This window comes from Salmo salar, chromosome 01 (genome assembly GCF_965601325.2).
Source record: "Salmo salar chromosome 01, fSalSal1, whole genome shotgun sequence".
Lineage (NCBI taxonomy): Eukaryota > Metazoa > Chordata > Actinopteri > Salmoniformes > Salmonidae > Salmo > Salmo salar.
The window spans coordinates 6,492,130-6,519,176 of record NC_138291.1 but is presented as its reverse complement, the minus strand read 5'-3'; the positions used below and the strand labels follow the sequence as shown (position 1 = coordinate 6,519,176).

The following is a 27,047-nucleotide window of genomic DNA, read 5'->3' as shown; positions in this document are numbered from 1 at the left end:
TATATAGTGTAAGACCTGAAAGTAGAATTGAACCATTTTTCTCTGAGAAAGACTCAAACTGTCGTTAGTTTATGCATGGCTCAATGTATATAGCTCATCTGTACTAGAGGTCTTCATGCATCCACCTGTACCCGAGGCCCGATCCGGTTCCCGATTCGGATCCGGATACAGAATTGTAAATAATATCACTGTTCTGGATCGGATCTGTTTCTCACGGGTACGTGTAATTTATGCTGCTGCTCTTGCGTTTCACGAGAGTGGCACGTGTAATGTTTTCTTGGTCAAACATACATCAATAGACTACAGTCATAGAGCCTCCTTGGGGGTGGTGGGGGGGGGGACAAATGTTAGGAGATATCTAATCAATGGAAGATGGAATTAAAATTTAGAGAAGATGACCAAGAGCCAACCGGTAGGCTCCTACTTGATATTCTGAATGGCGTTGTTGTTGTTTGTAACTGTGTAGGACTAGAAAGCACATGCAACCTCCAATTTAGCCTAGCTAGCTAGTTAGCTTAACTAGCTTCTCCCAGTTTGATACAGTCAAGACAGGTACTAGGTAATCATATTTTATGATAAATAACCTAGCTATGGAAGCTATAGCGTGAGTTGGCTTGGTTGGTTGCTGTCTCTCCCTCTCCCTGTTCCTCGTGTCACTTGCTCACACTCACAGTAGCTTTAAACACACACAGCACAACCCCAGCTAGAGATTCACCACTTTCTACCTCCTCCATCGCACTTTATCAGCTCCGGTTAATAAAGTAGCTTCAAAATTGACTTTTTTTTTCTGCTGCTTCCCTCACAAATCTCTCTCACATCTCCTCTGGATCCTACCAGGTCTATACGGAACGGGCCTCGTTGTCCGTTGGGAACGGGGTCTCTGTATAAAACATTTTATAATAATTATGCATATTGGGTCTGGAGGGAAAGCCCCCAGGTTCATTTCTTTTATGGACCCGTGAAGGCCTCTAATCTGTACCATGTGTGGTATATCTGTGTTTTAACCACTGTTGAATTTCTCTACACGCTGCTCTGTTGTAAGAAAGTGAAAGTAAGCGTTTCTTACTTATTGTAAATTAATACTAGGTAAACTTAATTGTACTGTTGTGCATCCTACCATAAAGCTAAAGTAGGCCTATGCCTCGGCTCAGAGTAAATGTAATCTCTGATTTCTTGTCCTCTCTTCCTCTTGGACTCTGTCCCTCCTTCTCACCTCTCCTCTGCTCTCTTCTCTGGTCTGGCTTGATTTTGGTATTCTACTAACCGGCTTCATCAGAAGGTAATCACCATCATCATCGTCACAGTTACACCCCTGTATTGTATATTACCTGTAACTAGAATTATAAAATTCCATTAAGTTTCTAAAAGTTCTGGTCTCCTGAGTGGCGCAGCACTCTAAGGCATCGCAGTGCTGAGGCGCCACTACAGCCTGCGGTTCGATCCCACCGTTTTGGGTTAGGGGAGGGTTTGACCGGCGGAGCTTTCCTTGGCTCATCACGCTCTAGCGACTCCTTGTGGTAAGCCAGGCATCTGCAAGCTGACTTCGGACGTCAGTCACACGGTGTTTCCACCGTCACATTGCCACAGCGACTTCCGGGTTAATCGAGTAGTGTGTTAAGAAGCAGAGCGGAATGGCAGGTCATCTTTCGGAGGACACGTGTCCCGACCTTCGCCTCTCCCGAGCCTGTTGGGGAGTTGCAGCGACGAGACAAGGTCATCACTAGTAATTGGATATCACAAAAATGGTGTAAAAGTTACAACATTTTTTACTTTTCTCAAAATTCCCAAGGTTTTCCAGAAATTCCAGTTAGGAGATTCCTGGAATTAGAATGGGATAATCAGGAAATCCAGGAATCCTCCAACCAAGGATTTCAGAAAAACCTGGATATTTTGGGAAAGTTCCCAGAATTTTGTAACCCATACCCCTATCTAAACATCAAGCTAGCTCCCATCCAGCAGATCCCAGCCCTTTTATGTTAAGGTTAAAGTGCATATCATTTCACGCTGGTTCCTTAAAGCTAATTTGCTGTTGATGATGAATACATCTACACTTGTAATAACATGTTTCTGCAATATATCCTCTTTCCATCCTTCAATCTATCTTAGTGTTGTCTTTGGTTTGTTCCACTATAACGGGATGTCGTAAAACACTGTAAGAGATGTCTGTGACCCCAGAAAGGACTCCATGTCTGGTGACCTAAATGGCACATTATTTCTCATGTAGTGCACTACTTTTGATCAGAGCCCTGTAGGGAATAGGGTGCCATTTGGGACTAAGTAGTGCACTATATAGGGAATAGGGTGCCATTTGGGACTTATCGGTCTTCTTCCTATAATGTGATGCTAACTTGTTTCATATGTGATCACAGGAAAGACCTTCCAGCTGTACTCTCACAACCTGATTGGACTGTTTGAGCAGCTGAAGAAGCCTGGCCTCGCCTCTCAGTTCCAGACACACCGCTTCCCAGACAAGATCTTACCTAGGTGAGACACGCACACACTACATCCTCTCACTCACTCGATTTAATGGAACCCAGACGCAAGAGTGGGACCTATTCTATTAGTTCCACGGTGAGAGAAAAGGACCTATTCTGTTCTATTGGATCCCCAGTGAGAGAGAGGGACCTATTCTATTGGATCCCCAGTGAGAGAGAGGGACCTATTCTATTCTATTGGATCCCCAGTGAGAGAGAGGGACCTATTCTATTGGATCCCCAGTGAGAGAGAGGGACCTATTTTATTGGATCCCCAGTGAGAGAGAGGGACCTATTCTATTCTATTGGGTCCCCAGTGAGAGAGAGGGACCTATTCTATTCTATTGGGTCCCCAGTGAGAGAGAGGGACCTATTCTATTGGGTCCCCAGTGAGAGAGAGGGACCTATTCTATTGGATCCCCAGTGAGAGAGAGGGACCTATTCTATTGTATTGGATCCCCAGTGAGAGAGAGGGACCTATTCTATTCTATTGGATCCCCAGTGAGAGAAAGGGACCTATTCTATTCTATTGGGTCCCCAGTGAGAGAGAGGGACCTATTCTATTCTATTGGATCCCCAGTGAGAGAGAGGGACCTATTCTATTGGGTCCCCAGTGAGAGAGAGGGACCTATTCTATTCTATTGGGTCCCCAATGAGAGAGAGGGACCTATTCTATTGGGTCCCCAGTGAGAGAGAGGGACCTATTCTATTGGATCCCCAGTGAGAGAGAGGGACCTATTCTATTGTATTGGATCCCCAGTGAGAGAGAGGGACCTATTCTATTCTATTGGATCCCCAGTGAGAGAAAGGGACCTATTCTATTGGATCCCCAGTGAGAGAGAGGGACCTATTCTATTCTATTGGATCCCCAGTGAGAGAGAGGGACCTATTCTATTGTATTGGATCCCCAGTGAGAGAGAGGGACCTATTCTATTGGATCCCCAGTGAGAGAGAGGGACCTATTCTATTGGATCCCCAGTGAGAGAGAGGGACCTATTTTATTGGATCCCCAGTGAGAGAGAGGGACCTATTCTATTCTATTGGATCCCCAGTGAGAGAGAGGGACCTATTCTATTGGGTCCCCAGTGAGAGAGAGGGACCTATTCTATTGGATCCTCAGTGAGAGAGAGGGACCTATTCTATTGGATCCCCAGTGAGAGAGAGGGACCTATTCTATTGGATCCCCAGTGAGAGAGAGGGACCTATTCTATTCTATTGGATCCCCAGTGAGAGAGAGGGACCTATTCTATTGGGTCCCCAGTGAGAGAGAGGGACCTATTCTATTGGGTCCCCAGTGAGAGAGAGGGACCTATTCTATTGGATCCTCAGTGAGAGAGAGGGACCTATTCTATTGGATCCCCAGTGAGAGAGAGGGACCTATTCTATTGGATCCCCAGTGAGAGAGAGGGACCTATTCTATTGGATCCCCAGTGAGAGAGAGGGACCTATTCTATTCTATTGGATCCCCAGTGAGAGAGAGGGACCTATTCTCTTCACCTTACAGATCACTAAAATTATAGAAATAATAATACGGACATGAGCCTACAGTCAAATTGCTGTGGTCTGGGGGGGATGTTCCCGATCTAGTCGTTCTATTTCTACAGTTCACCACACCACTCTCCAATCACCGTATGACTGAGTGTTGATCCAGACTGACTGGCTGTTTCCTCTCTGCAGGAGGTTTGCCTTGACAACGAAGATCCCAGACACAAAGGGCTGTCACAAGTGCTGCATTGGTACGTTTACTATGCTAGAGCAGCTATACCCCTCAACCCCTGTCTAGTTCCTAGAGCAGCTGTACCCCTCAACCCCTGTCTAGTTCCTGCAGCAGCTGTACCCCTCAACCACTAGTTCCTAGAGCAGCTGTACCCCTCAACCCCTGTCTAGTTCCTACAGCAGCTGTACCCCTCAACCCCTGTCTAGTTCCTACAGCAGCTGTACCCCTCAACCCCTGTCTAGTTCCTAGAGCAGCTGTACCCCTTAACCACTAGTTCCTAGAGCAGCTGTACCCCTCAACCACTAGTTCCTAGAGCAGCTGTACCCCTCAACCACTAGTTCCTAGAGCAGCTGTACCCCTCAACCACTAGTTCCTACAGCAGCTGTACCCCTCAACCACTAGTTCCTAGACCAGCTGTACCCCTCAACCACTAGTTCCTACAGCAGCTGTACCCCTCAACCCCTGTCTAGTTCCTAGAGCAGCTGTACCCCTCAACCACTAGTTCCTACAGCAGCTGTACCCCTCAACCACTAGTTCCTAGAGCAGCTGTACCCCTCAACCACTAGTTCCTACAGCAGCTGTACCCCTCAACCACTAGTTCCTACAGCAGCTGTACCCCTCAACCCCTGTCTAGTTCCTAGAGCAGCTGTACCCCTTAACCACTAGTTCCTAGAGCAGCTGTACCCCTCAACCACTAGTTCCTAGAGCAGCTGTACCCCTCAACCACTAGTTCCTACAGCAGCTGTACCCCTCAACCACTAGTTCCTAGACCAGCTGTACCCCTCAACCACTAGTTCCTACAGCAGCTGTACCCCTCAACCCCTGTCTAGTTCCTAGAGCAGCTGTACCCCTCAACCACTAGTTCCTACAGCAGCTGTACCCCTCAACCACTAGTTCCTACAGCAGCTGTACCCCTCAACCACTAGTTCCTAGACCAGCTGTACCCCTCAACCACTAGTTCCTACAGCAGCTGTACCCCTCAACCACTAGTTCCTAGACCAGCTGTACCCCTCAACCACTAGTTCCTAGACCAGCTGTACCCCTCAACCACTAGTTCCTAGACCAGCTGTACCCCTCAACCACTAGTTCCTAGAGCAGCTGTACCCCTCAACCACTAGTTCCTACAGCAGCTGTACCCCTCAACCACTAGTTCCTAGAGCAGCTGTACCCCTCAACCACTTGTTCCTAGAGCAGCTGTACCCCTCAACCACTAGTTCCTAGAGCAGCTGTACCCCTCAACCACTAGTTCCTACAGCAGCTGTACCCCTCAACCACTAGTTCCTACAGCAGCTGTACCCCTCAACCACTAGTTCCTACAGCAGCTGTACCCCTCAACCCCTGTCTAGTTCCTACAGCAGCTGTACCCCTCAACCACTAGTTCCTACAGCAGCTGTACCCCTCAACCACTAGTTCCTAGAGCAGCTGTACCCCTCAACCACTAGTTCCTACAGCAGGTGTACCCCTCAACCACTAGTTCCTACAGCAGCTGTACCCCTCAACCCCTGTCTAGTTCCTAGACCAGCTGTACCCCTCAACCACTAGTTCCTACAGCAGCTGTACCCCTCAACCACTAGTTCCTAGAGCAGCTGTACCCCTCAACCACTAGTTCCTACAGCAGGTGTACCCCTCAACCACTAGTTCCTAGACCAGCTGTACCCCTCAACCACTAGTTCCTACAGCAGCTGTACCCCTCAACCCCTGTCTACTTCCTACAGCAGCTGTACCCCTCAACCCCTGTCTAGTTCCTAGAGCAGCTGTACCCCTCAACCACTAGTTCCTACAGCAGCTGTACCCCTCAACCACTAGTTCCTACAGCAGCTGTACCCCTCAACCACTAGTTCCTAGACCAGCTGTACCCCTCAACCACTAGTTCCTACAGCAGCTGTACCCCTCAACCACTAGTTCCTATAGCAGCTGTACCCCTCAACCACTAGTTCCTAGAGCAGCTGTACCCCTCAACCACTAGTTCCTAGAGCAGCTGTACCCCTCAACCACTAGTTCCTAGAGCAGCTGTACCCCTCAACCACTAGTTCCTAGAGCAGCTGTACCCCTCAACCACTAGTTCCTACAGCAGCTGTACCCCTCAACCACTAGTTCCTACAGCAGCTGTACCCCTCAACCACTAGTTCCTATAGCAGCTGTACCCCTCAACCACTAGTTCCTACAGCAGCTGTACCCCTCAACCACTTGTTCCTAGAGCAGCTGTACCCCTCAACCACTAGTTCCTAGACCAGCTGTACCCCTCAACCACTAGTTCCTACAGCAGCTGTACCCCTCAACCACTAGTTCCTACAGCAGCTGTACCCCTCAACCACTAGTTCCTACAGCAGCTGTACCCCTCAACCACTAGTTCCTACAGCAGCTGTACCCCTCAACCACTAGTTCCTACAGCAGCTGTACCCCTCAACCACTAGTTCCTAGAGCAGCTGTACCCCTCAACCCCTGTCTAGTTCCTAGACCAGCTGTACCCCTCAACCCCTGTCTAGTTCCTAGACCAGCTGTACCCCTCAACCCCTGTCTAGTTCCTAGACCAGCTGTACCCCTCAACCCCCTGTCTAGTTCCTACAGCAGCTGTACCCCTCAACCACTAGTTCCTACTGCAGCTGTACCCCTCAACCACTAGTTCCTACTGCAGCTGTACCCCCTCAACCCCTGTCTAGTTCCTACAGCAGCTGTACCCCTCAACCCCTGTCTAGTTCCTAGACCAGCTGTACCCCTCAACCACTACTTCCTACAGCAGCTGTACCCCTCAACCACTACTTGCTACAGCAGCTGTACCCCTCAACCACTAGTTCCTACAGCAGCTGTACCCCTCAACCACTAGTTCCTACAGCAGCTGTACCCCTCAACCACTAGTTCCTAGAGCAGCTGTACCCCTCAACCCCTGTCTAGTTCCTAGACCAGCTGTACCCCTCAACCCCTGTCTAGTTCCTAGACCAGCTGTACCCCTCAACCCCTGTCTAGTTCCTAGACCAGCTGTACCCCTCAACCCCTGTCTAGTTCCTAGACCAGCTGTACCCCTCAACCACTAGTTCCTAGAGCAGCTGTACCCCTCAACCACTAGTTCCTACAGCAGCTGTACCCCTCAACCACTAGTTCCTACTGCAGCTGTACCCCTCAACCACTAGTTCCTACTGCAGCTGTACCCCTCAACCACTAGTTCCTACAGCAGCTGTACCCCTCAACCACTAGTTCATAGAGCAGCTGTACCCCTCAACCCCTGTCTAGTTCCTACAGCAGCTGTACCCCTCAACCACTGTCTAGTTCCTACAGCAGCTGTACCCCTCAACCCCTGTCTAGTTCCTAGAGCAGCTGTACCCCTCAACCCCTGTCTAGTTTCTACAGCAGCTGTACCCCTCAACCCCTGTCTAGTTCCTAGAGCAGCTGTACCCCTCAACCCCTGTCTAGTTCCTAGACCAGCTGTACCCCTCAACCACTGTCTAGTTCCTACAGCAGCTGTACCCCTCAACCACTAGTTCCTACAGCAGCTGTACCCCTCAACCCCTGTCTAGTTCCTACAGCAGCTGTACCCCTCAACCCCTGTCTAGTTCCTATAGCAGCTTTACCCCTCAACCACTGTCTAGTTCCTACAGCAGCTGTACCCCTCAACCCCTGTCTAGTTCCTAGACCAGCTGTACCCCTCAACCACTGTCTAGTTCCTACAGCAGCTGTACCCCTCAACGCCTGTCTAGTTCCTAGACCAGCTGTACCCCTCAACCACTGTCTAGTTCCTACAGCAGCTGTACCCCTCAACCCCTGTCTAGTTCCTAGACCAGCTGTACCCCTCAACCACTAGTTCCTACAGCAGCTGTACCCCTCAACCCCTGTCTAGTTCCTACAGCAGATGTACCCCTCAACCCCTGTCTAGTTCCTAGACCAGCTGTACCCCTCAACCACTGTCTAGTTCCTACAGCAGCTGTACCCCTCAACCACTGTCTAGTTCCTAGACCAGCTGTACCCCTCAACCCCTGTCTAGTTCCTAGACCAGCTGTACCCCTCAACCACTGTCTAGTTCCTATAGCAGCTGTACCCCTCAACCACTGTCTAGTTCCTAGACCAGCTGTACCCCTCAACCACTTTCTAGTTCCTAGACCAGCTGTACCCCTCAACCCCTGTCTAGTTCCTACAGCAGCTGTACCCCTCAACCCCTGTCTAGTTCCTACAGCAGCTGTACCCCTCAACCACTGTCTAGTTCCTACAGCAGCTGTACCCCTCAACCCCTGTCTAGTTCCTAGAGCAGCTGTACCCCTCAACCCCTGTCTAGTTTCTACAGCAGCTGTACCCCTCAACCCCTGTCTAGTTCCTAGAGCAGCTGTACCCCTCAACCCCTGTCTAGTTCCTAGACCAGCTGTACCCCTCAACCACTGTCTAGTTCCTACAGCAGCTGTACCCCTCAACCACTAGTTCCTACAGCAGCTGTACCCCTCAACCCCTGTCTAGTTCCTACAGCAGCTGTATCCCTCAACCCCTGTCTAGTTCCTATAGCAGCTGTACCCCTCAACCCCTGTCTAGTTCCTAGACCAGCTGTACCCCTCAACCCCTGTCTAGTGCCTAGACCAGCTGTACCCCTCAACCACTGTCTAGTTCCTATAGCAGCTGTACCCCTCAACCACTGTCTAGTTCCTAGACCAGCTGTACCCCTCAACCACTGTCTAGTTCCTAGACCAGCTGTACCCCTCAACCCCTGTCTAGTTCCTAGACCAGCTGTACCCCTCAACCACTAGTTCCTACAGCAGCTGTACCCCTCAACCCCTGTCTAGTTCCTAGAGCAGCTGTACCCCTCAACCCCTGTCTAGTTCCTAGACCAGCTGTACCCCTCAACCCCTGTCTAGTTCCTACAGCAGCTGTACCCCTCAACCACTAGTTCCTAGAGCAGCTGTACCCTTCAACCCCTGTCTAGTTCCTACAGCAGCTGTACCCCTCAACCCCTGTCTAGTTCCTAGAGCAGCTGTACCCCTCAACCACTAGTTCCTAGAGCAGCTGTACCCCTCAACCACTAGTTCCTACAGCAGCTGTACCCCTCAACCACTAGTTCCTAGACCAGCTGTACCCCTCAACCACTAGTTCCTAGACCAGCTGTACCCCTCACCCACTAGTTCCTATAGCAGCTGTACCCCTCAACCACTAGTTCCTAGAGCAGCTGTACCCCTCAACCACTAGTTCCTAGAGCAGCTGTACCCCTCAACCACTAGTTCCTACAGCAGCTGTACCCCTCAACCACTAGTTCCTATAGCAGCTGTACCCCTCAACCACTAGTTCCTACAGCAGCTGTACCCCTCAACCACTAGTTCCTACAGCAGCTGTACCCCTCAACCACTAGTTCCTATAGCAGCTGTACCCCTCAACCACTAGTTCCTATAGCAGCTGTACCCCTCAACCACTAGTTCCTACAGCAGCTGTACCCCTCAACCACTTGTTCCTAGAGCAGCTGTACTCTCAACCACTAGTTCCTAGAGCAGCTGTACCCCTCAACCACTAGTTCCTAGAGCAGCTGTACCCCTCAACCACTAGTTCCTACAGCAGCTGTACCCCTCAACCACTAGTTCCTACAGCAGCTGTACCCCTCAACCACTAGTTCCTACAGCAGCTGTACCCCTCAACCACTAGTTCCTACAGCAGCTGTACCCCTCAACCACTAGTTCCTACAGCAGCTGTACCCCTCAAACCCTGTCTAGTTCCTAGAGCAGCTGTACCCCTCAACCACTAGTTCCTAGACCAGCTGTACCCCTCAACCACTAGTTCCTAGAGCAGCTGTACCCCTCAACCACTAGTTCCTAGACCAGCTGTACCCCTCAACCACTAGTTCCTATAGCAGCTGTACCCCTCAACCACTAGTTCCTAGAGCAGCTGTACCCCTCAACCACTAGTTCCTAGTGCAGCTGTACCCCTCAACCACTAGTTCCTACAGCAGCTGTACCCCTCAACCACTAGTTCCTATAGCAGCTGTACCCCTCAACCACTAGTTCCTACAGCAGCTGTACCCCTCAACCACTAGTTCCTACAGCAGCTGTACCCCTCAACCACTAGTTCCTATAGCAGCTGTACCCCTCAACCACTAGTTCCTACAGCAGCTGTACCCCTCAACCACTTGTTCCTAGAGCAGCTGTACCCCTCAACCACTAGTTCCTAGACCAGCTGTACCCCTCAACCACTAGCAGCTGTACCCCTCAACCACTAGTTCCTACAGCAGCTGTACCCCTCAACCACTAGTTCCTACAGCAGCTGTACCCCTCAACCCCTGTCTAGTTCCTAGACCAGCTGTACCCCTCAACCACTAGTTCCTACAGCAGCTGTACCCCTCAACCACTAGTTCCTACAGCAGCTGTACCCCTCAACCACTAGTTCCTACAGCAGCTGTACCCCTCAACCACTAGTTCCTAGAGCAGCTGTACCCCTCAACCCCTGTCTAGTTCCTAGAGCAGCTGTACCCCTCAACCCCTGTCTAGTTCCTAGAGCAGCTGTACCCCTCAACCCCTGTCTAGTTCCTAGAGCAGCTGTACCCCTCAACCACTAGTTCCTACAGCAGCTGTACCCCTCAACCACTAGTTCCTACAGCAGCTGTACCCCTCAACCACTAGTTCCTACAGCAGCTGTACCCCTCAACCACTAGTTCCTACAGCAGCTGTACCCCTCAACTACTGTCTAGTTCCTACAGCAGCTGTACCCCTCAACCCCTGTCTAGTTCCTAGAGCAGCTGTACCCCTCAACCCCTGTCTAGTTCCTACAGCAGCTGTACCCCTCAACCCCTGTCTAGTTCCTAGAGCAGCTGTACCCCTCAACCCCTGTCTAGTTCCTAGACCAGCTGTACCCCTCAACCACTGTCTAGTTCCTACAGCAGCTGTACCCCTCAACCACTAGTTCCTACAGCAGCTGTACCCCTCAACCCCTGTCTAGTTCCTACAGCAGCTGTACCCCTCAACCCCTGTCTAGTTCCTATAGCAGCTTTACCCCTCAACCACTGTCTAGTTCCTACAGCAGCTGTACCCCTCAACCCCTGTCTAGTTCCTAGACCAGCTGTACCCCTCAACCACTGTCTAGTTCCTACAGCAGCTGTACCCCTCAACCCCTGTCTAGTTCCTAGACCAGCTCTACCCCTCAACCACTGTCTAGTTCCTACAGCAGCTGTACCCCTCAACCCCTGTCTAGTTCCTAGACCATCTGTACCCCTCAACCCCTGTCTAGTTCCTAGACCAGCTGTACCCCTCAACCACTGTCTAGTTCCTATAGCAGCTGTACTCCTCAACCACTGTCTAGTTCCTAGACCAGCTGTACCCCTCAACCACTGTCTAGTTCCTAGACCAGCTGTACCCCTCAACCCCTGTCTAGTTCCTAGACCAGCTGTACCCCTCAACCACTAGTTCCTACAGCAGCTGTACCCCTCAACCCCTGTCTAGTTCCTACAGCAGCTGTACCCCTCAACCCCTGTCTAGTTCCTAGACCAGCTGTACCCCTCAACCCCTGTCTAGTTCCTAGAGCAGCTGTACCCCTCAACCCCTGTCTAGTTCCTAGACCAGCTGTACCCCTCAACCCCTGTCTAGTTCCTACAGCAGCTGTACCCCTCAACCACTGTCTAGTTCCTAGAGCAGCTGTACCCCTCAACCCCTGTCTAGTTCCGAGACCAGCTGTACCCCTCAACCCCTGTCTAGTTCCTACAGCAGCTGTACCCCTCAACCCCTGTCTAGTTCCTAGACCAGCTGTACCCCTCAACCCCTGTCTAGTTCCTAGACCAGCTGTACCCCTCAACCCCTGTCTAGTTCCTAGACCAGCTGTACCCCTCAACCCCTGTCTAGTTCCTAGACCAGCTGTACCCCTCAACCCCTGTCTAGTTCCTAGACCAGCTGTACCCCTCAACCCCTGTCTAGTTCCTAGACCAGCTGTACCCCTCAACCCCTGTCTAGTTCCTAGACCAGCTGTACCCCTCAACCCCTGTCTAGTTCCTAGACCAGCTGTACCCCTCAACCCCTGTCTAGTTCCTAGACCAGCTGTAGCCCTCAACCCCTGTCTAGTTCCTAGAGCAGCTGTACCCCTCAACCCCTGTCTAGTTCCTAGAGCAGCTGTACCCCTCAACCCCTGTCTAGTTCCTAGAGCAGCTGTACCCCTCAACCCCTGTCTAGTTCCTAGACCAGCTGTACCCCTCAACCCCTGTCTAGTTCCTACAGCAGCTGTACCCCTCAACCCCTGTCTAGTTCCTAGAGCAGCTGTACCCCTCAACCGCTGTCTAGTTCCTAGAGCAGCTGTACCCCTCAACCCCTGTCTAGTTCCTAGAGCAGCTGTACCCCTCAACCCCTGTCTAGTTCCTAGAGCAGCTGTACCCCTCAACCCCTGTCTAGTTCCTAGAGCAGCTGTACCCCCTCAACCCCTGTCTAGTTCCTAGACCAGCTGTACCCCTCAACCCCTGTCTAGTTCCTAGAGCAGCTGTACCCCTCAACCCCTGTCTAGTTCCTAGACCAGCTTTACCCCTCAACCCCTGTCTAGTTCCTAGACCAGCTGTACCCCTCAACCCCTGTCTAGTTCCTAGACCAGCTGTACCCCTGTCTAGTTCCTAGACCAGCTGTACCCCTGTCTAGTTCCTAGACCAGCTGTACCCCTGTCTAGTTCCTAGACCAGCTGTACCCCTCAACCCCTGTCTAGTTCCTAGAGCAGCTGTACCCCTCAACCCCTGTCTAGTTCCTAGAGCAGCTGTACCCCTCAACCCCTGTCTAGTTCCTAGACCAGCTGTACCCCTCAACCCCTGTCTAGTTCCTACAGCAGCTGTACCCCTCAACCCCTGTCTAGTTCCTAGACCAGCTGTACCCCCTCAACCCCTGTCTAGTTCCTAGAGCAGCTGTACCCCTCAACCCCTGTCTAGTTCCTAGAGCAGCTGCACCCCTCAACCCCTGTCTAGTTCCTAGACCAGCTGTACCCCTCAACCCCTGTCTAGTTCCTAGACCAGCTGTACCCCTCAACCCCTGTCTAGTTCCTAGACCAGCTGTACCCCTCAACCCCTGTCTTGTTCCTAGACCAGCTGTACCCCTCAACCCCTGTCTAGTTCCTAGACCAGCTGTACCCCTCAACCCCTGTCTAGTTCCTACAGCAGCTGTACCCCTCAACCCCTGTCTAGTTCCTAGACCAGCTGTACCCCTCAACCCCTGTCTAGTTCCTAGACCAGCTGTACCCCTCAACCCCTGTCTAGTTCCTAGAGCAGCTGTACCCCTCAACCCCTGTCTAGTTCCTACAGCAGCTTTACCCCTCAACCCCTGTCTAGTTCCTAGAGCAGCTGTTCCCCTCAACCCCTGTCTAGTTCCTAGAGCAGCTGTACCCCTCAACCCCTGTCTAGTTCCTAGAGCAGCTGTTCCCCTCAACCACTGTCTAGTTCCTAGAGCAGCTGTACCCCTCAACCACTGTCTAGTTCCTAGACCAGCTGTACCCCTCAACCCCTGTCTAGTTCCTACAGCAGCTGTACCCCTCAACCACTGTCTAGTTCCTAGAGCAGCTGTTCCCCTCAACCCCTGTCTAGTTCCTAGACCAGCTGTACCCCTGTCTAGTTCCTAGACCAGCTGTACCCCTGTCTAGTTCCTAGACCAGCTGTACCCCTGTCTAGTTCCTAGACCAGCTGTACCTCTGTCTAGTTCCTAGACCAGCTGTACCCCTCAACAACGTGTTCTTGTTACCTGTGTTCAGTTTAGACTAGTCAAGAACCTCCATATTTTTAAAAGTGAGAGAAGCCATGCTGTTACCCATCATTCAACAGACTGTTATCGCTCCTATCCTTTGACCTACCTTTTCCTTTTGTCTCCTATAATAATACAGTGGCAAGAAAAAGTATGTGAACCCTTTGGAATTACCTGGATTTCTGCATAAATTAGTCATAACATTTGATCTGATATTCATCTAAGTCACAACACTAGACAAACAGTCTGCTTAAACTAATAACACAGAAACAATTATCATTTTTCATGTCTTTATTGATCACACCGTGTAAACATTTACGGTGTAGTGTAGAAAAAGTATGCGAACCCTTGGATTTAATAACTGGTTGACCCTCCTTTGGCAGCAATAACCTCAACCAAACGTTTTCTGTAGTTGAGGATCAGACCTGCACAACGGTCAGGAGGAATTTTGGACCATTCATCTTTACAAAACTGTTTCAGTTCAGCAATATTCTTGGGATGTCTGGTGTGAACTGCTCTCTTGAGGTCATGCCACAGCATCTAAATCAGGTTGAGGTCAGGACTCTGACTGGGCCACTCCAGAAGGTGTATTTTCTTCTGTTGAAGCCATTCTGTTGTTGATTTACTTCTGTGTTTTGGGTTGTTGTCCTGTTGCATCACCCAACTTATGTTGAGCTTCAATTGGTGCACAGATAGCCTTACATTCTCCTGCAAAATGTCTTGATAAACTTGGGAATTCATTTTTCTGTCGATGATGACAAGCTGTCCAGGCCCTGAGGCAGCAAAGCAGCCCCAAACCATGATGCTCCCTCCACCATACTTTACAGCTGGGATGAGGTTTTGATGTTGGTGTGCTGTGCCTTTTTTTCTCCACACATAATGTTGTGTGTTCCTTCCAAACAACTCAACTGTAGTTTCATCTGTCCACAGAATATTTTGCCAGTAGCGCTGTGGAACATCCAGGTGCACTTTTGCAAACTTCATACGTGCAGCAATGTTTTTTCTGGACAGCAGTGGCTTCTTCCATGGTGTCCTTGCATGAACGCCATTCTTGTTTAGTGTTTTATGTATCGTAGACTTGTCAACAGAGATGTTAGCATGTTCCAGAGATTTCTGTAAGTCTTTAGCTGACACTATGATTCTTCTTAACCTCATTGAGCATTCTGCGCTGTGCTCTTGCAGTCTGACTCCTGACTCCAATTATCTTTTGGAGGAGTCATTAGCCTAGGGGTTCACATACTTTTTCCAACCTACACTGTGAATGTTTAAAATATGTATTCAATATAGACAAGAACAATACAATAATTTGTGTTATTAGTTTAAGCACACTGTGTTTGTCTATTGTTGTGACTTAGATGAAGATCGGATCAAATTTTATCACCAATTTATGCAGAAATTCAGGTAATTCCAAAGGGTTCACATACTTTTTCTTGCCACTGTATACACTGAGTGCACAAAACATTAAGAACACCTTCCTAATATTGAGTTGTACCCCCTTTTGCCCTCAGAACAGCCTCAATTCGTCGGGGCATGGACTCTACAAGGTGTCGAAAGCGTTCCACAGGGATGCTGGCCCATGTTGACTCCAATGCTTCTCACAGTTGTCAGGTTGGCTGGATGTTCTTTGGATGGTGGACCATTCTTGATACACAAAGGGAACTATTGAGTGTGATAAAGCCCAGCAGCATTGCAGTTCTTGACACAAACCGGCGCGCCTGGCACTTAATTATTTTGTCTTGTCCATTCACTCTCTGAATGGCACACATACACAATCCATGTCGCAAGGCTTAAAAATCCTTACCCTTCATTCTACACTGATTGAAGTGGATTTAACAGGTGACATCAATAAGGGATCATAGCCTTCACCTGGATTCACCTGGTCAGTCTGTCATGGAAAGAACAGGTGTTCTTAATGTTTTGTCTACTCTGTGACTATGCCACTTAGCAGACACTGTGATTGAAAGTAACTTACATTGTAGTGAGTGCATACATTATTTACAGTAATCACATCTCTCTCTCTCCCACAGTGAGGAACCCCTATACAGGCCATAAGTACCTGTGTGGAGCGCTGCAGTCTGGGATAGTCCTGCTACAGTGGTACGAGCCTATGCAGAGGTTCATGCTCATCAAGGTCAGTCCCTCATCTAGTCTGACCCACCTGTAGTTAAATGGTCCCACCTGTAGTTAAATGGTCCCACCTGTAGTTAAATGGTCCCACCTGTAGTTAAATGGACCCACCTGTAGTTAAATGGACCCACCTGTAGTTAAATGGTCCCACCTGTAGTTAAATGGTCCCACCTGTAGTTAAATGGTCCCACCTGTAGTTTTAAATGGTCCCACCTGTAGTTAAATGGTCCCACCTGTAGTTAAATGGACCCACCTGTAGTTAAATGGACCCACCTGTAGTTAAATGGACCCACCTGTAGTTAAATGGACCCACCTGTAGTTAAATGGACCCACCTGTAGTTAAATGGTCCCACCTGTAGTTAAATGGACCCACCTGTAGTTAAATGGTCCCACCTGTAGTTAAATGGACCCACCTGTAGTTAAATGGTCCCACCTGTAGTTAAATGGACCCACCTGTAGTTAAATGGACCCACCTGTAGTTAAATGGACCCACCTGTAGTTAAATGGTCCCACCTGTAGTTAAATGGACCCACCTGTAGTTAAATGGTCCCACCTGTAGTTAAATGGACCCACCTGTAGTTAAATGGTCCCACCTGTAGTTAAATGGACCCACCTGTAGTTAAATGGACCCACCTGTAGTTAAATGGACCCACCTGTAGTTAAATGGACCCACCTGTAGTTAAATGGACCCACCTGTAGTTAAATGGACCCACCTGTAGTTAAATGGACCCACCTGTAGTTAAATGGACCCACCTGTAGTTAAATGGACCCACCTGTAGTTAAATGGTCCCACCTGTAGTTAAATGGTCCCACCTGTAGTTAAATGGACCCACCTGTAGTTAAATGGTCCCACCTGTAGTTAAATGGACCCACCTGTAGTTAAATGGACCCACCTGTAGTTAAATGGACCCACCTGTAGTTAAATGGACCCACCTGTAGTTAAATGGTCCCACCTGTAGTTAAATGGTCCCACCTGTAGTTAAATGGTCCCACCTGTAGTTAAATGGACCCACCTGTAGTTAAATGGTCCCACCTGTAGTTAAATGGTCCCACCTGTAGTTAAATGGACCCACCTGTAGTTAAATGGACCCACCTGTAGTTAAATGGTCCCACCTGTAGTTAAATGGACCCACCTGTAGTTAAATGGACCCACCTGTAGTTAAATTCCACCAGGTGGAAAAGGTTCCAGTAGATCAGACCTGGGCAGAAAATAGTTTTCAAATTCTCAAGGTAGTCGAATATAGTTAAGTTAAATCTACAGTACCCTCCACTAATATTGGCACCCTTTTATTGTTTATCCTCTTGGTCTTTCATTCAAAATATTCACAAAAATCTCAACTTTAAAGTAAAATAATTGAAAAGAAAAAATGTATTATTATAAAACAAATATTTTTCTCAAATATGTGTGGAACAATTATTGGCACCCTTTCATTCAATACTTTGTGCAACCTCCCTTTGCCAATACAACAGCTCTGAGTCTTCTCCTATAATGTGTAATGAGGTTGGAGAACACATGTCAAGGGATCTGAGACCATTCCTCCATACAGAATCTCTCCAGATCCTTCAGATTCCCAGGTCCTAGCTTGTGGACTCTCCTCTTCAGCTCATCCCACAGGTTTTCTATGGGGTTTGGTTCAGGGGACTGGGATGGCCATGGCAAAACCTTGATTCTGTGGTCAGTGAACCATTTTCTCATAGCCATTTCCTGATTTTTGCAACTCAACAACCTTTTGTCTCACATCATTAGTGTATTCTCAGGTCTTTCCCATACGGGATGGATGACTATGGGAACTTGGCCTGTGTGTCACCTCATATTTATACCCCAGTGAAACAGGAAGTCATGGCTTACCACTTAAGTGTTCCTAATCACTCAGGTAAACTTAAACGTAACATATGAATGGGAATATACTAAAGTTTGGTTTTACTAATCAGAATTTGCCAATAATTGTGGCACATGTTTCGTAGAAAAGTATTTATTTCACTTTTTTTTCTCAATAATTTTACTTCCATTAAAGGTTGGCTTTTTGTGTATATTTTCAATGAAAGACCAACAGCAAAGACATTTTTTGCACAGCCCATTTTGCTCATATTTACCAAGGTTGCCAATATTAGTGGAGGGCATTGTAAAAGGTAACCTTTTTTCTTTGATATTCAAATACAGGTCTCAGAAAACCAAATAATACTTTCAAGTATTTGGAATACCTCTCAGGAAACCAAATAATATTTTATGGCTGCCAAATTTTTGATGAAGAACCAAACTACAACCTTTAATTGATTTCTTCTAAATACAGTGCATTCGGAAAGTATTCAGACCATTTGACTTCTTCCATATTTTTATTTTTTTCCTGGTCAATCTACACTATACGCCATAATGACAAAGCAAAAACAGGCTTTTTGACATTTTTGCAAATGTATTAAAAATTTAAAAAAAAACTGATTTCACATAAGTATTCAGACCCTTTACTCAGTACTTTGTTGAAGTACCTTTGGCAGCAATTACAGCCTCTAGTCTTCTTTGCTATGACACTACGAGCTTGGCACACCTGTATTTGGGGAGTTTCTCCCATTCTTCTCTGCAGATCCTCTCAAGCTCTGTCAGGTTGGATGGGGAGCGTCGCTGCACAGCTATTTTCAGTTCTCTCCAGAGATGCTAGATCGGGTTCAAGTCCGGGCTCTGGCTGGGCCACTGAAGGACATTCAAACTTGTGCCGAAGCCACTCCTCTGTGTGTCAGTAACAACCACATCATCAACATTAAGGGACATGGGCAGCTGTGAGGAGGAGGGTTTATTCTCCACGTCTTTAACCATTTTCCAGAACTTCTTGGGGTTAGACCCACAGAGAGAGAACTGCTCCTTAAAGTAACTAACTTTGGCCTTCCGGATAGCCTGAGTGCACTTATTTCTCATTTGCCTGAATGATAGCCAGTCCGCTTGAGTATGCGTGTGCCGAGCCTTTCGCCAAATGCAACTCTTTAGGTGGAGTAACTCGGCAAGATCACGGTCAAACCAGGGGCTGAACCAAGCGTCTTCGACAGAGGGGATCAAGCTGATTCTACACCAATTTACAGAGGCCAGGTCATGAAGGAAGGCTTGCTCATTAAAGTTTTTTAGCAAGCGTCTATGACAAATCAGGACACTCTTCCTTTACCACGTCTCAGTAATGACCAACACATCTGGATTGGAGCTGTGAATCCACACTTTCAATTGATCCATTTTAGGTAATAAGCTTCTAGTGTTAATGTGCAGAAAACCCAGGCTTTTACGAGAGCAGAAATCATTGAAGCAGAAGTCAGAATTGGGGCAAGCAACAGTAAGTGGGCCAGAGTGTACATGCACATTTCCAGTTATCATCAGCAGTAATACAATCAGGGCACGGCAGAGGACAGGGAGAGCTCTGCACTGCTGATTTATGACATCTGAATGTGCATCAGATGGCAACAAGATCATATTTTACAGCAATTTCATCAGGTAACATGAATGCGTGTGTGCTGGAGGAGAGCGAAAGCCCGGGAGAGAGGGGTGATGGTGGTACCTGTACCAGACAGGGGGAGACAGGCCAGGGCAGACGGTGAACAGAGAGGGGTGAGGGTGGTACCTGTACCAGACAGGGGGAGACAGGCCAGGGCAGACGCTGAACAGAGAGGGGTGAGGGTGGTACCTGTACCAGACAGGGGGAGACAGGCCAGGGCAGACGGGGAACAGAGAGGGGTGAGGGTGGTACCTGTACCAGACGGGGAGACAGGCCAGGGCAGACGGTGAACAGAGAGGGGTGAGGGGGGTGGAGGTACCTGTACCAGACAGGGGGAGACAGGCCAGGGCAGACGGTGAACAGAGAGGGGTGAGGGTGGTACCTGTACCAGACGGGGAGACAGGCCAGGGCAGACGGTGAACAGAGAGGGGTGAGGGGGGTGGAGGTACCTGTACCAGACAGGGGGAGACAGGCCAGGGCAGACGGTGAACAGAGAGGGGTGAGGGTGGTACCTGTACCAGACAGGGGGAGACAGGCCAGGGCAGACGGTGAACAGAGAGGGGTGAGGGGGGTGGAGGTACCTGTACCAGACAGGGGGAGACAGGCCAGGGCAGACGGTGAACAGAGAGGGGTGAGGGTGGTACCTGTACCAGACAGGGGGAGACAGGCCAGGGCAGACGGTGAACAGAGAGGGGTGATTGTGGTGGAGGTACCTGTACCAGACAGGGGGAGACAGGCCAGGGCAGACGGTGAACAGAGAGGGGTGAGGGTGGTACCTGTACCAGACAGGGGGAGACAGGCCAGGGCAGACGGTGAACAGAGAGGGGTGAGGGTGGTACCTGTACCAGACGGGGGGAGACAGGCCAGGGCAGACGGTGAACAGAGAGGGGTGAGGGTGGTGGAGGTACCTGTACCAGACAGGGGGAGACAGGCCAGGGCAGACGGTGAACAGAGAGGGGTGAGGGTGGTACCTGTACCAGACAGGGGGAGACAGGCCAGGGCAGACGGTGAACAGAGAGGGGTGAGGGTGGTGGAGGTACCTGTACCAAACAGGGGGAGACAGGCCAGGGCAGACGGTGAACAGATCGCCAGGTGGAATCCAAGCAGCAGTGCAGCAGGCAACAGGAGTACGTGTCACACCCACTTGGGAGAAGTGTTTATTTCTGGAGGCAGATGTCTTGTAGAAAATGCCAGTGAATGGTCTCTGAACAGCAGGAGGGGGCTTCAGAGGACTGAATGGTCTCTGAACAGCAGCAGGGGGCTTCAGAGGACTGAATGGTCTCTGAACAGCAGCAGGGGGCTTCAGAGGGCTGAATGGTCTCTGAACAGCAGCAGGGGGCTTCTGAGGACTGAATGGTCTCTGAACAGCGGCAGGGGGCTTCAGAGGACTGAATGGTCTCTGAACAACGGCAGGGGGCTTCAGAGGACTGAATGGTCTCTGAACAGCAGCAGGGGGCTTCAGAGGACTGAATGGTCTCTGAACAGCGGCAGGGGGCTTCAGAGGACTGAATGGTCTCTGAACAGCAGCAGGGGGCTTCAGAGGACTGAATGGTCTCTGAACAGCAGGAGGGGGCTTCAGAGGACTGAATGGTCTCTGAACAGCAGGAGGGGGCTTCAGAGGACTGAATGGTCTCTGAACAGCAGGAGGGGGCTTCAGAGGACTGAATGGTCTCTGAACAGCAGGAGGGGGCTTCAGAGGGCTGAATGGTCTCTGAACAGCAGGAGGGGGCTTCAGAGGACTGAATGGTCTCTGAACAGCAGGAGGGGGCTTCAGAGGACTGAATGGTCTCTGAACAGCAGGAGGGGGCTTCAGAGGACTGAATGGTCTCTGAACAGCAGGAGGGGGCTTCAGAGGGCTGAATGGTCTCTGAACAGCAGCAGGGGGCTTCAGAGGACTGAATGGTCTCTGAACAGCAGCAGGGGGCTTCTGGGGACTGAATGGTCTCTGAACAGCGGCAGGGGGCTTCAGAGGACTGAATGGTCTCTGAACAGCATTAGGGGGCTTCAGAGGACTGAATGGTCTCTGAACAGCAGCAGGGGGCTTCAGAGGACTGAATGGTCTCTGAACAGCAGCAGGGGGCTTCTGGGGACTGAATGGTCTCTGAACAGCAGGAGGGGGCTTCAGAGGACTGAATGGTCTCTGAACAGCAGCAGGGGGCTTCAGAGGACTGAATGGTCTCTGAACAGCAGCAGGGGGCTTCAGGGGACTGAATGGTCTCTGAACAGCAGCAGAAGGCTTCAGAGGACTGAATGGTCTCTGAACAGCAGGAGGGGGCTTCAGGGGCCTGAATGGTCTCTGAACAGCAGGAGGGGGCTTCAGGGGCCTGAATGGTCTCTGAACAGCGGCAGGGGGCTTCAGAGGACTGAATGGTCTCTGAACAGCGGCAGGGGGCTTCAGAGGACTGAATGGTCAATGAACAGCGGCAGGGGGCTTCAGAGGACTGAATGGTCAATGAACAGCGGCAGGGGGCCTCAGAGGACTGAATGGTCTCTGAACAGCAGGAGGGGGCTTCAGAGGACTGAATGGTCTCTGAACAGCAGCAGGGGGCTTCAGAGGACTGAATGGTCTCTGAACAGCAGGAGGGGGCTTCAGAGGACTGAATGGTCTCTGAACAGCAGCAGGGGGCTTCAGAGGACTGAATGGTCTCTGAACAGCAGCAGGGGGCTTCTGGGGACTGAATGGTCTCTGAACAGCAGGAGGGGGCTTCAGAGGACTGAATGGTCTCTGAACAGCAGGAGGGGGCTTCAGAGGACTGAATGGTCTCTGAACAGCAGCAGAAGGCTTCAGAGGACTGAATGGTCTCTGAACAGCAGCAGAAGGCTTCAGAGGACTGAATGGTCTCTGAACAGCAGCAGAAGGCTTCAGAGGACTGAATGGTCTCTGAACAGCAGCAGGGGGCTTCAGAGGACTGAATGGTCTCTGAACAGAAGGAGGGGGCTTCAGAGGACTGAATGGTCTCTGAACAGCAGGAGGGGGCTTCAGAGGACTGAATGGTCTCTGAACAGCAGGAGGGGGCTTCAGAGGACTGAATGGTCTCTGAACAGCAGCAGAAGGCTTCAGAGGACTGAATGGTCTCTGAACAGCAGCAGAAGGCTTCAGAGGACTGAATGGTCTCTGAACAGCAGCAGAAGGCTTCAGAGGACTGAATGGTCTCTGAACAGCAGCAGGGGGCTTCAGAGGACTGAATGGTCTCTGAACAGAAGGAGGGGGCTTCAGAGGACTGAATGGTCTCTGAACAGCAGGAGGGGGCTTCAGAGGACTGAATGGTCTCTGAACAGCAGCAGAAGGCTTCAGAGGACTGAATGGTCTCTGAACAGCAGCAGAAGGCTTCAGAGGACTGAATGGTCTCTGAACAGCAGCAGAAGGCTTCAGAGGACTGAATGGTCTCTGAACAGCAGCAGGGGGCTTCAGAGGACTGAATGGTCTCTGAACAGAAGGAGGGGGCTTCAGAGGACTGAATGGTCTCTGAACAGCAGGAGGGGGCTTCAGAGGACTGAATGGTCTCTGAACAGCAGGAGGGGGCTTCAGAGGACTGAATGGTCTCTGAACAGCAGCAGAAGGCTTCAGAGGACTGAATGGTCTCTGAACAGCAGCAGAAGGCTTCAGAGGACTGAATGGTCTCTGAACAGCAGCAGAAGGCTTCAGAGGACTGAATGGTCTCTGAACAGCAGGAGGGGGCTTCAGAGGACTGAATGGTCTCTGAACAGCAGCAGAAGGCTTCAGAGGACTGAATGGTCTCTGAACAGCAGCAGAAGGCTTCAGAGGACTGAATGGTCTCTGAACAGCAGCAGAAGGCTTCAGAGGACTGAATGGTCTCTGAACAGCAGGAGGGGGCTTCAGAGGACTGAATGGTCTCTGAACAGCAGGAGGGGGCTTCAGAGGACTGAATGGTCTCTGAACAGCAGCAGAAGGCTTCAGAGGACTGAATGGTCTCTGAACAGCAGCAGAAGGCTTCAGAGGACTGAATGGTCTCTGAACAGCAGCAGAAGGCTTCAGAGGACTGAATGGTCTCTGAACAGCAGGAGGGGGCTTCAGAGGACTGAATGGTCTCTGAACAGCAGCAGAAGGCTTCAGAGGACTGAATGGTCTCTGAACAGCAGCAGAAGGCTTCAGAGGACTGAATGGTCTCTGAACAGCAGCAGAAGGCTTCAGAGGACTGAATGGTCTCTGAACAGCAGGAGGGGGCTTCAGCGGACGCTTCAAAGACTCCTGACACTTATTGGGCCCAAAAGCCTTTTACTTCACACCTTAGTGCTAATTGAATTTATATCTGGCTCAGTTCCAGGTCGGAATAGTGTCCTCAGGTCTCTGCTGTTTGTTGGCTAGAGCTACCTCTGTTTTGCTTGGAAAAATAAAAACCTTGGAAGCAGTAATCTCTCTGGTTCATTTTGGTCAAAATTAGGTTGTAGGTTTGGAGTTTTGATCTGGAGCGCGAAGGCGTGTAGCATCCTGCATATGTACCTGCCGAGAAATCCAAGTTTATCTAACTCCAAATCTATCCTTTTGTTAAAAAATAAATGTTAAAAACATGTTGGAAAAATGTGAGCTCACATTAAGCTGTGTCTGTCTCTCTCTGAGGGGGGCGTCGGCATAGTGAGTATGGTCCCATCGCTGCAACTCCTGTACGGACTTGTGAGAGAAGGACAGGAGCCATGCTTCCTCTGAAACACGACCCACCAAGCCGCACTGCTTCTTGACACACTGCTCACTTAACCCGGAAGCCAGCCGCACCAATGTGTCGTAGAAAACACCGTACAGCTGGCGACCTGAAGTCAGCATGCATGCCCACGGCCACCACAAGGAGTCGCTAGAGCGCGATGGGACAAGGACATCCCAGCCGACCAAACCCTCCCCTAACGTGGATGACGCTGGGCTAATTGTGCGCCGTCTCATGGGTCTCCCGGTCGCGGCCGGGCGGCGACACAGCCCGGGATCGAACTCAGATCTGTCGTGACGCCTCTAGCACTGTGATGCAATGCCTTGGACCACTGCGCCACTCGAGAGGCCCACCTTCAAATTTTTTCAATTGTTGTAGTAGTTGCAGTAGTTGACCATCACAATTTATACAAAATATCATTGGTTAATTGGTTTCACATGATTATGTACACCTGGGGCAAAGGACATTCAGGAGGCTGGACATCTGTGTTAATTTCGTTTCCAAAAATAGTGACAAATATTCATCAAACACCTATTTTTCAGTGGCAATTGATGAGACTATAACTGACTCAATAGACTCAGAAAAAAACTACAACTAAAATGAGACTAAATTATCTCTGTCTAAAATCTGACTACTTAGTGGACTGGAAAAATAGTTTTTCAAGAGATTGCGAGCACAATTAATATTACCAGCACAGATGTGCATTTCTGTTCAGCAGTGGGAAACACCGGTACATACAGCGTATATCAGCTGGTGAGCTGCGGGGGAACAAGCGATTAGTGTCGGCAGATAGGCTCCACTCCGGCTCTGCCTCCAATTATACACATCGCACAGGTGACTTTCTTGATTTCCTGGAGCTAACCAGTCAAAACCAGCCTTCTAGTTAGCTCCCTTTGCCTGGTTTAAGAAATACAAGCTGCTCTACAGAATTAAAAACAATAGCAGCATTGAGTTTAATAGTAAAACAACATTCTAGCTACAGTATGTTTTTTTTCTCTCCCTTGAGTAAAGAAAAGTAGGCTGTCTTTGAGTTTGTAACGTCGCTCAACCCTCCCACTTTCCCCACTGTATTTGTTAGCCAGGCTAGATTCTAGCCCTTCAGCAGGGCGCGAGGTTTTTGAACGTTCAGATAGAAATATGCTATGTAGAACAAACATGCCTCTGACATGTTGAATAAGGAATAACATTGGCTCTATTCATGGAATTTCTATTTGCAACGTTTGAGAATGGTTTTTCAACTGAACGTGGCCCTGGTAACATTACCAGTAGCCTACATGCAAACATTTGGTGGCACAGAAAGAAAGGCAAAGCAAATAATGTATTGACTAAATTCCTCTTGCCTCTACATCTGACTGGATAAATGACTTTTATTTTGACTTAATGTGAACCCAGTGACTCAGACTTGAGCGCGGGGGCCAGGACTTGAGCGCGGGGGCCAGGACTTGAGCCATAGGGACTCTTTAATCAAAGTAGTCTCTTTCTCAGATGTGTATTCAAATAATAAATTTAAAAAATTGCCATATTTGAGGATCTGTATTCAAATAGTTGTAGTCACCTCCAAAGGAACTATTTGTTCTCCCTGAAAAAGTAACTTTCCACAAAGCAGAGTTACAACTAGTTATCCCAGGTCTACAGTAGGTTGTACTCTGTGAACAACAGCATTGGTTTCGAAACAAATCATGCCATCATAATACATATTATAGAAGGACTCCTTAGAACCAAACACATAAGCTATGTTCCATTCAGGACTCCTTAGAACCAAACACATAAGCTATGTTCCATTCAGGACTCCTTAGAACCAAACACATAAGCTATGTTCCATTCAGGACTCCTTAGAACCAAACACATAAGCTATGTTCCATTCAGCAAACGTCCATGCTCAGGAGCAGGCTAATGGAGAAGGAAAATGGGAGTTCTCTGCCTAGAAAATTGCTATAGCATCCATATTATTTAGTTTACAAAATGACTGGCATACTGTGGTATTAGAACCCACTTTACCACCTCAGCATTACTTCCAGAGACCCTCATCCCTCCCTCTCTCTCTCTCTCTCTCTTTTGTCCCTCAGCACTTTGACTTCCCCCTGCCCAGCCCTCTGAAGGTGTTTGAGATGTTGGTGGTTCCAGAGCAGGAATACCCCATGGTGTGTATAGCTGTCAGCCAGGCCACGGAGCCAGGCCAGGTGGTCCGCTTCGAGACCATCAACCTCAACTCCTGCTCTTCCTGGTTCACTGAGATGGGATCAAGTAAGGAACAAACGCACACTACACAGAGACTTATCGTCCTCAACTCTGGCTCCTCCTGAGTGGTACGCTACGAAGCTAGCTAGATCTACTCAGGCTTTTATGAAGCTAGCCAGCTTCAGTTAGCTTCACATTCCATCTCAGGCTTCATCCGTACTATGACAGTGGGTATTGCTTGTCCGCCTGCCGCTAACTCTAGCAGCCTCGTAACTGCACGCGCGTATCGCACGCGTCTAGTCCAACGCCGAACTCTTCATTGAGACAATCCTGAAACCACCAATCCATGGGAGAGTCGGTGCTACATTTTCATTTTAGCTGTAATCAACATGAAAGAAAAGTTAACATGTAAATTCAGCTGGCTATGGTGTGAAATAGGCTTTTATTTTATTACTTATCGTTATTTTATTACTTATTGTTATTTTATTCCCATCTTTCACGTGTTTGGCTGTTCACACAGCACCTTTTTTCCACTCCTATTGATAAAATAATACCGTTTTACTGTGCTGTGTGTACACCAAAGCATGAACAACTTTCAAATTGCATCCGGTCCTTACTAAGTGGCCGTTACTAAGTGGCCGTGTGCATTGCCAAGCGTCGACTGGAGTGGTGTAAAGGTCACCGCCATTGGACTCTGGAGCAATGGAAACACGTTCTCTGGAGTGATGAATCACACTTCACCATCTGGCAGTCCGATGGACGAATCTGGGTTT

At 49.4% G+C, this 27,047-nt stretch overlaps 1 protein-coding gene across 3 annotated transcripts in view; it reads left to right on the top strand.

Annotated features, from left to right (window-relative positions):
• The window catches only part of map4k5 (mitogen-activated protein kinase kinase kinase kinase 5), a 119,693-nt gene that overhangs the window by 73,570 nt on the left and 19,076 nt on the right, over positions 1 to 27,047 (top strand). For all 3 annotated transcript variants that reach the window (XM_045709476.2, XM_045709553.2, XM_082960638.1), the window contains 4 exons: positions 2,370 to 2,484; positions 4,152 to 4,210; positions 15,869 to 15,972; positions 26,163 to 26,340. In XM_045709476.2, the coding sequence (XP_045565432.1) occupies positions 2,370 to 2,484; positions 4,152 to 4,210; positions 15,869 to 15,972; positions 26,163 to 26,340 (456 nt within the window). The remainder of the gene's footprint in view (positions 1 to 2,369; positions 2,485 to 4,151; positions 4,211 to 15,868; positions 15,973 to 26,162; positions 26,341 to 27,047) is intronic.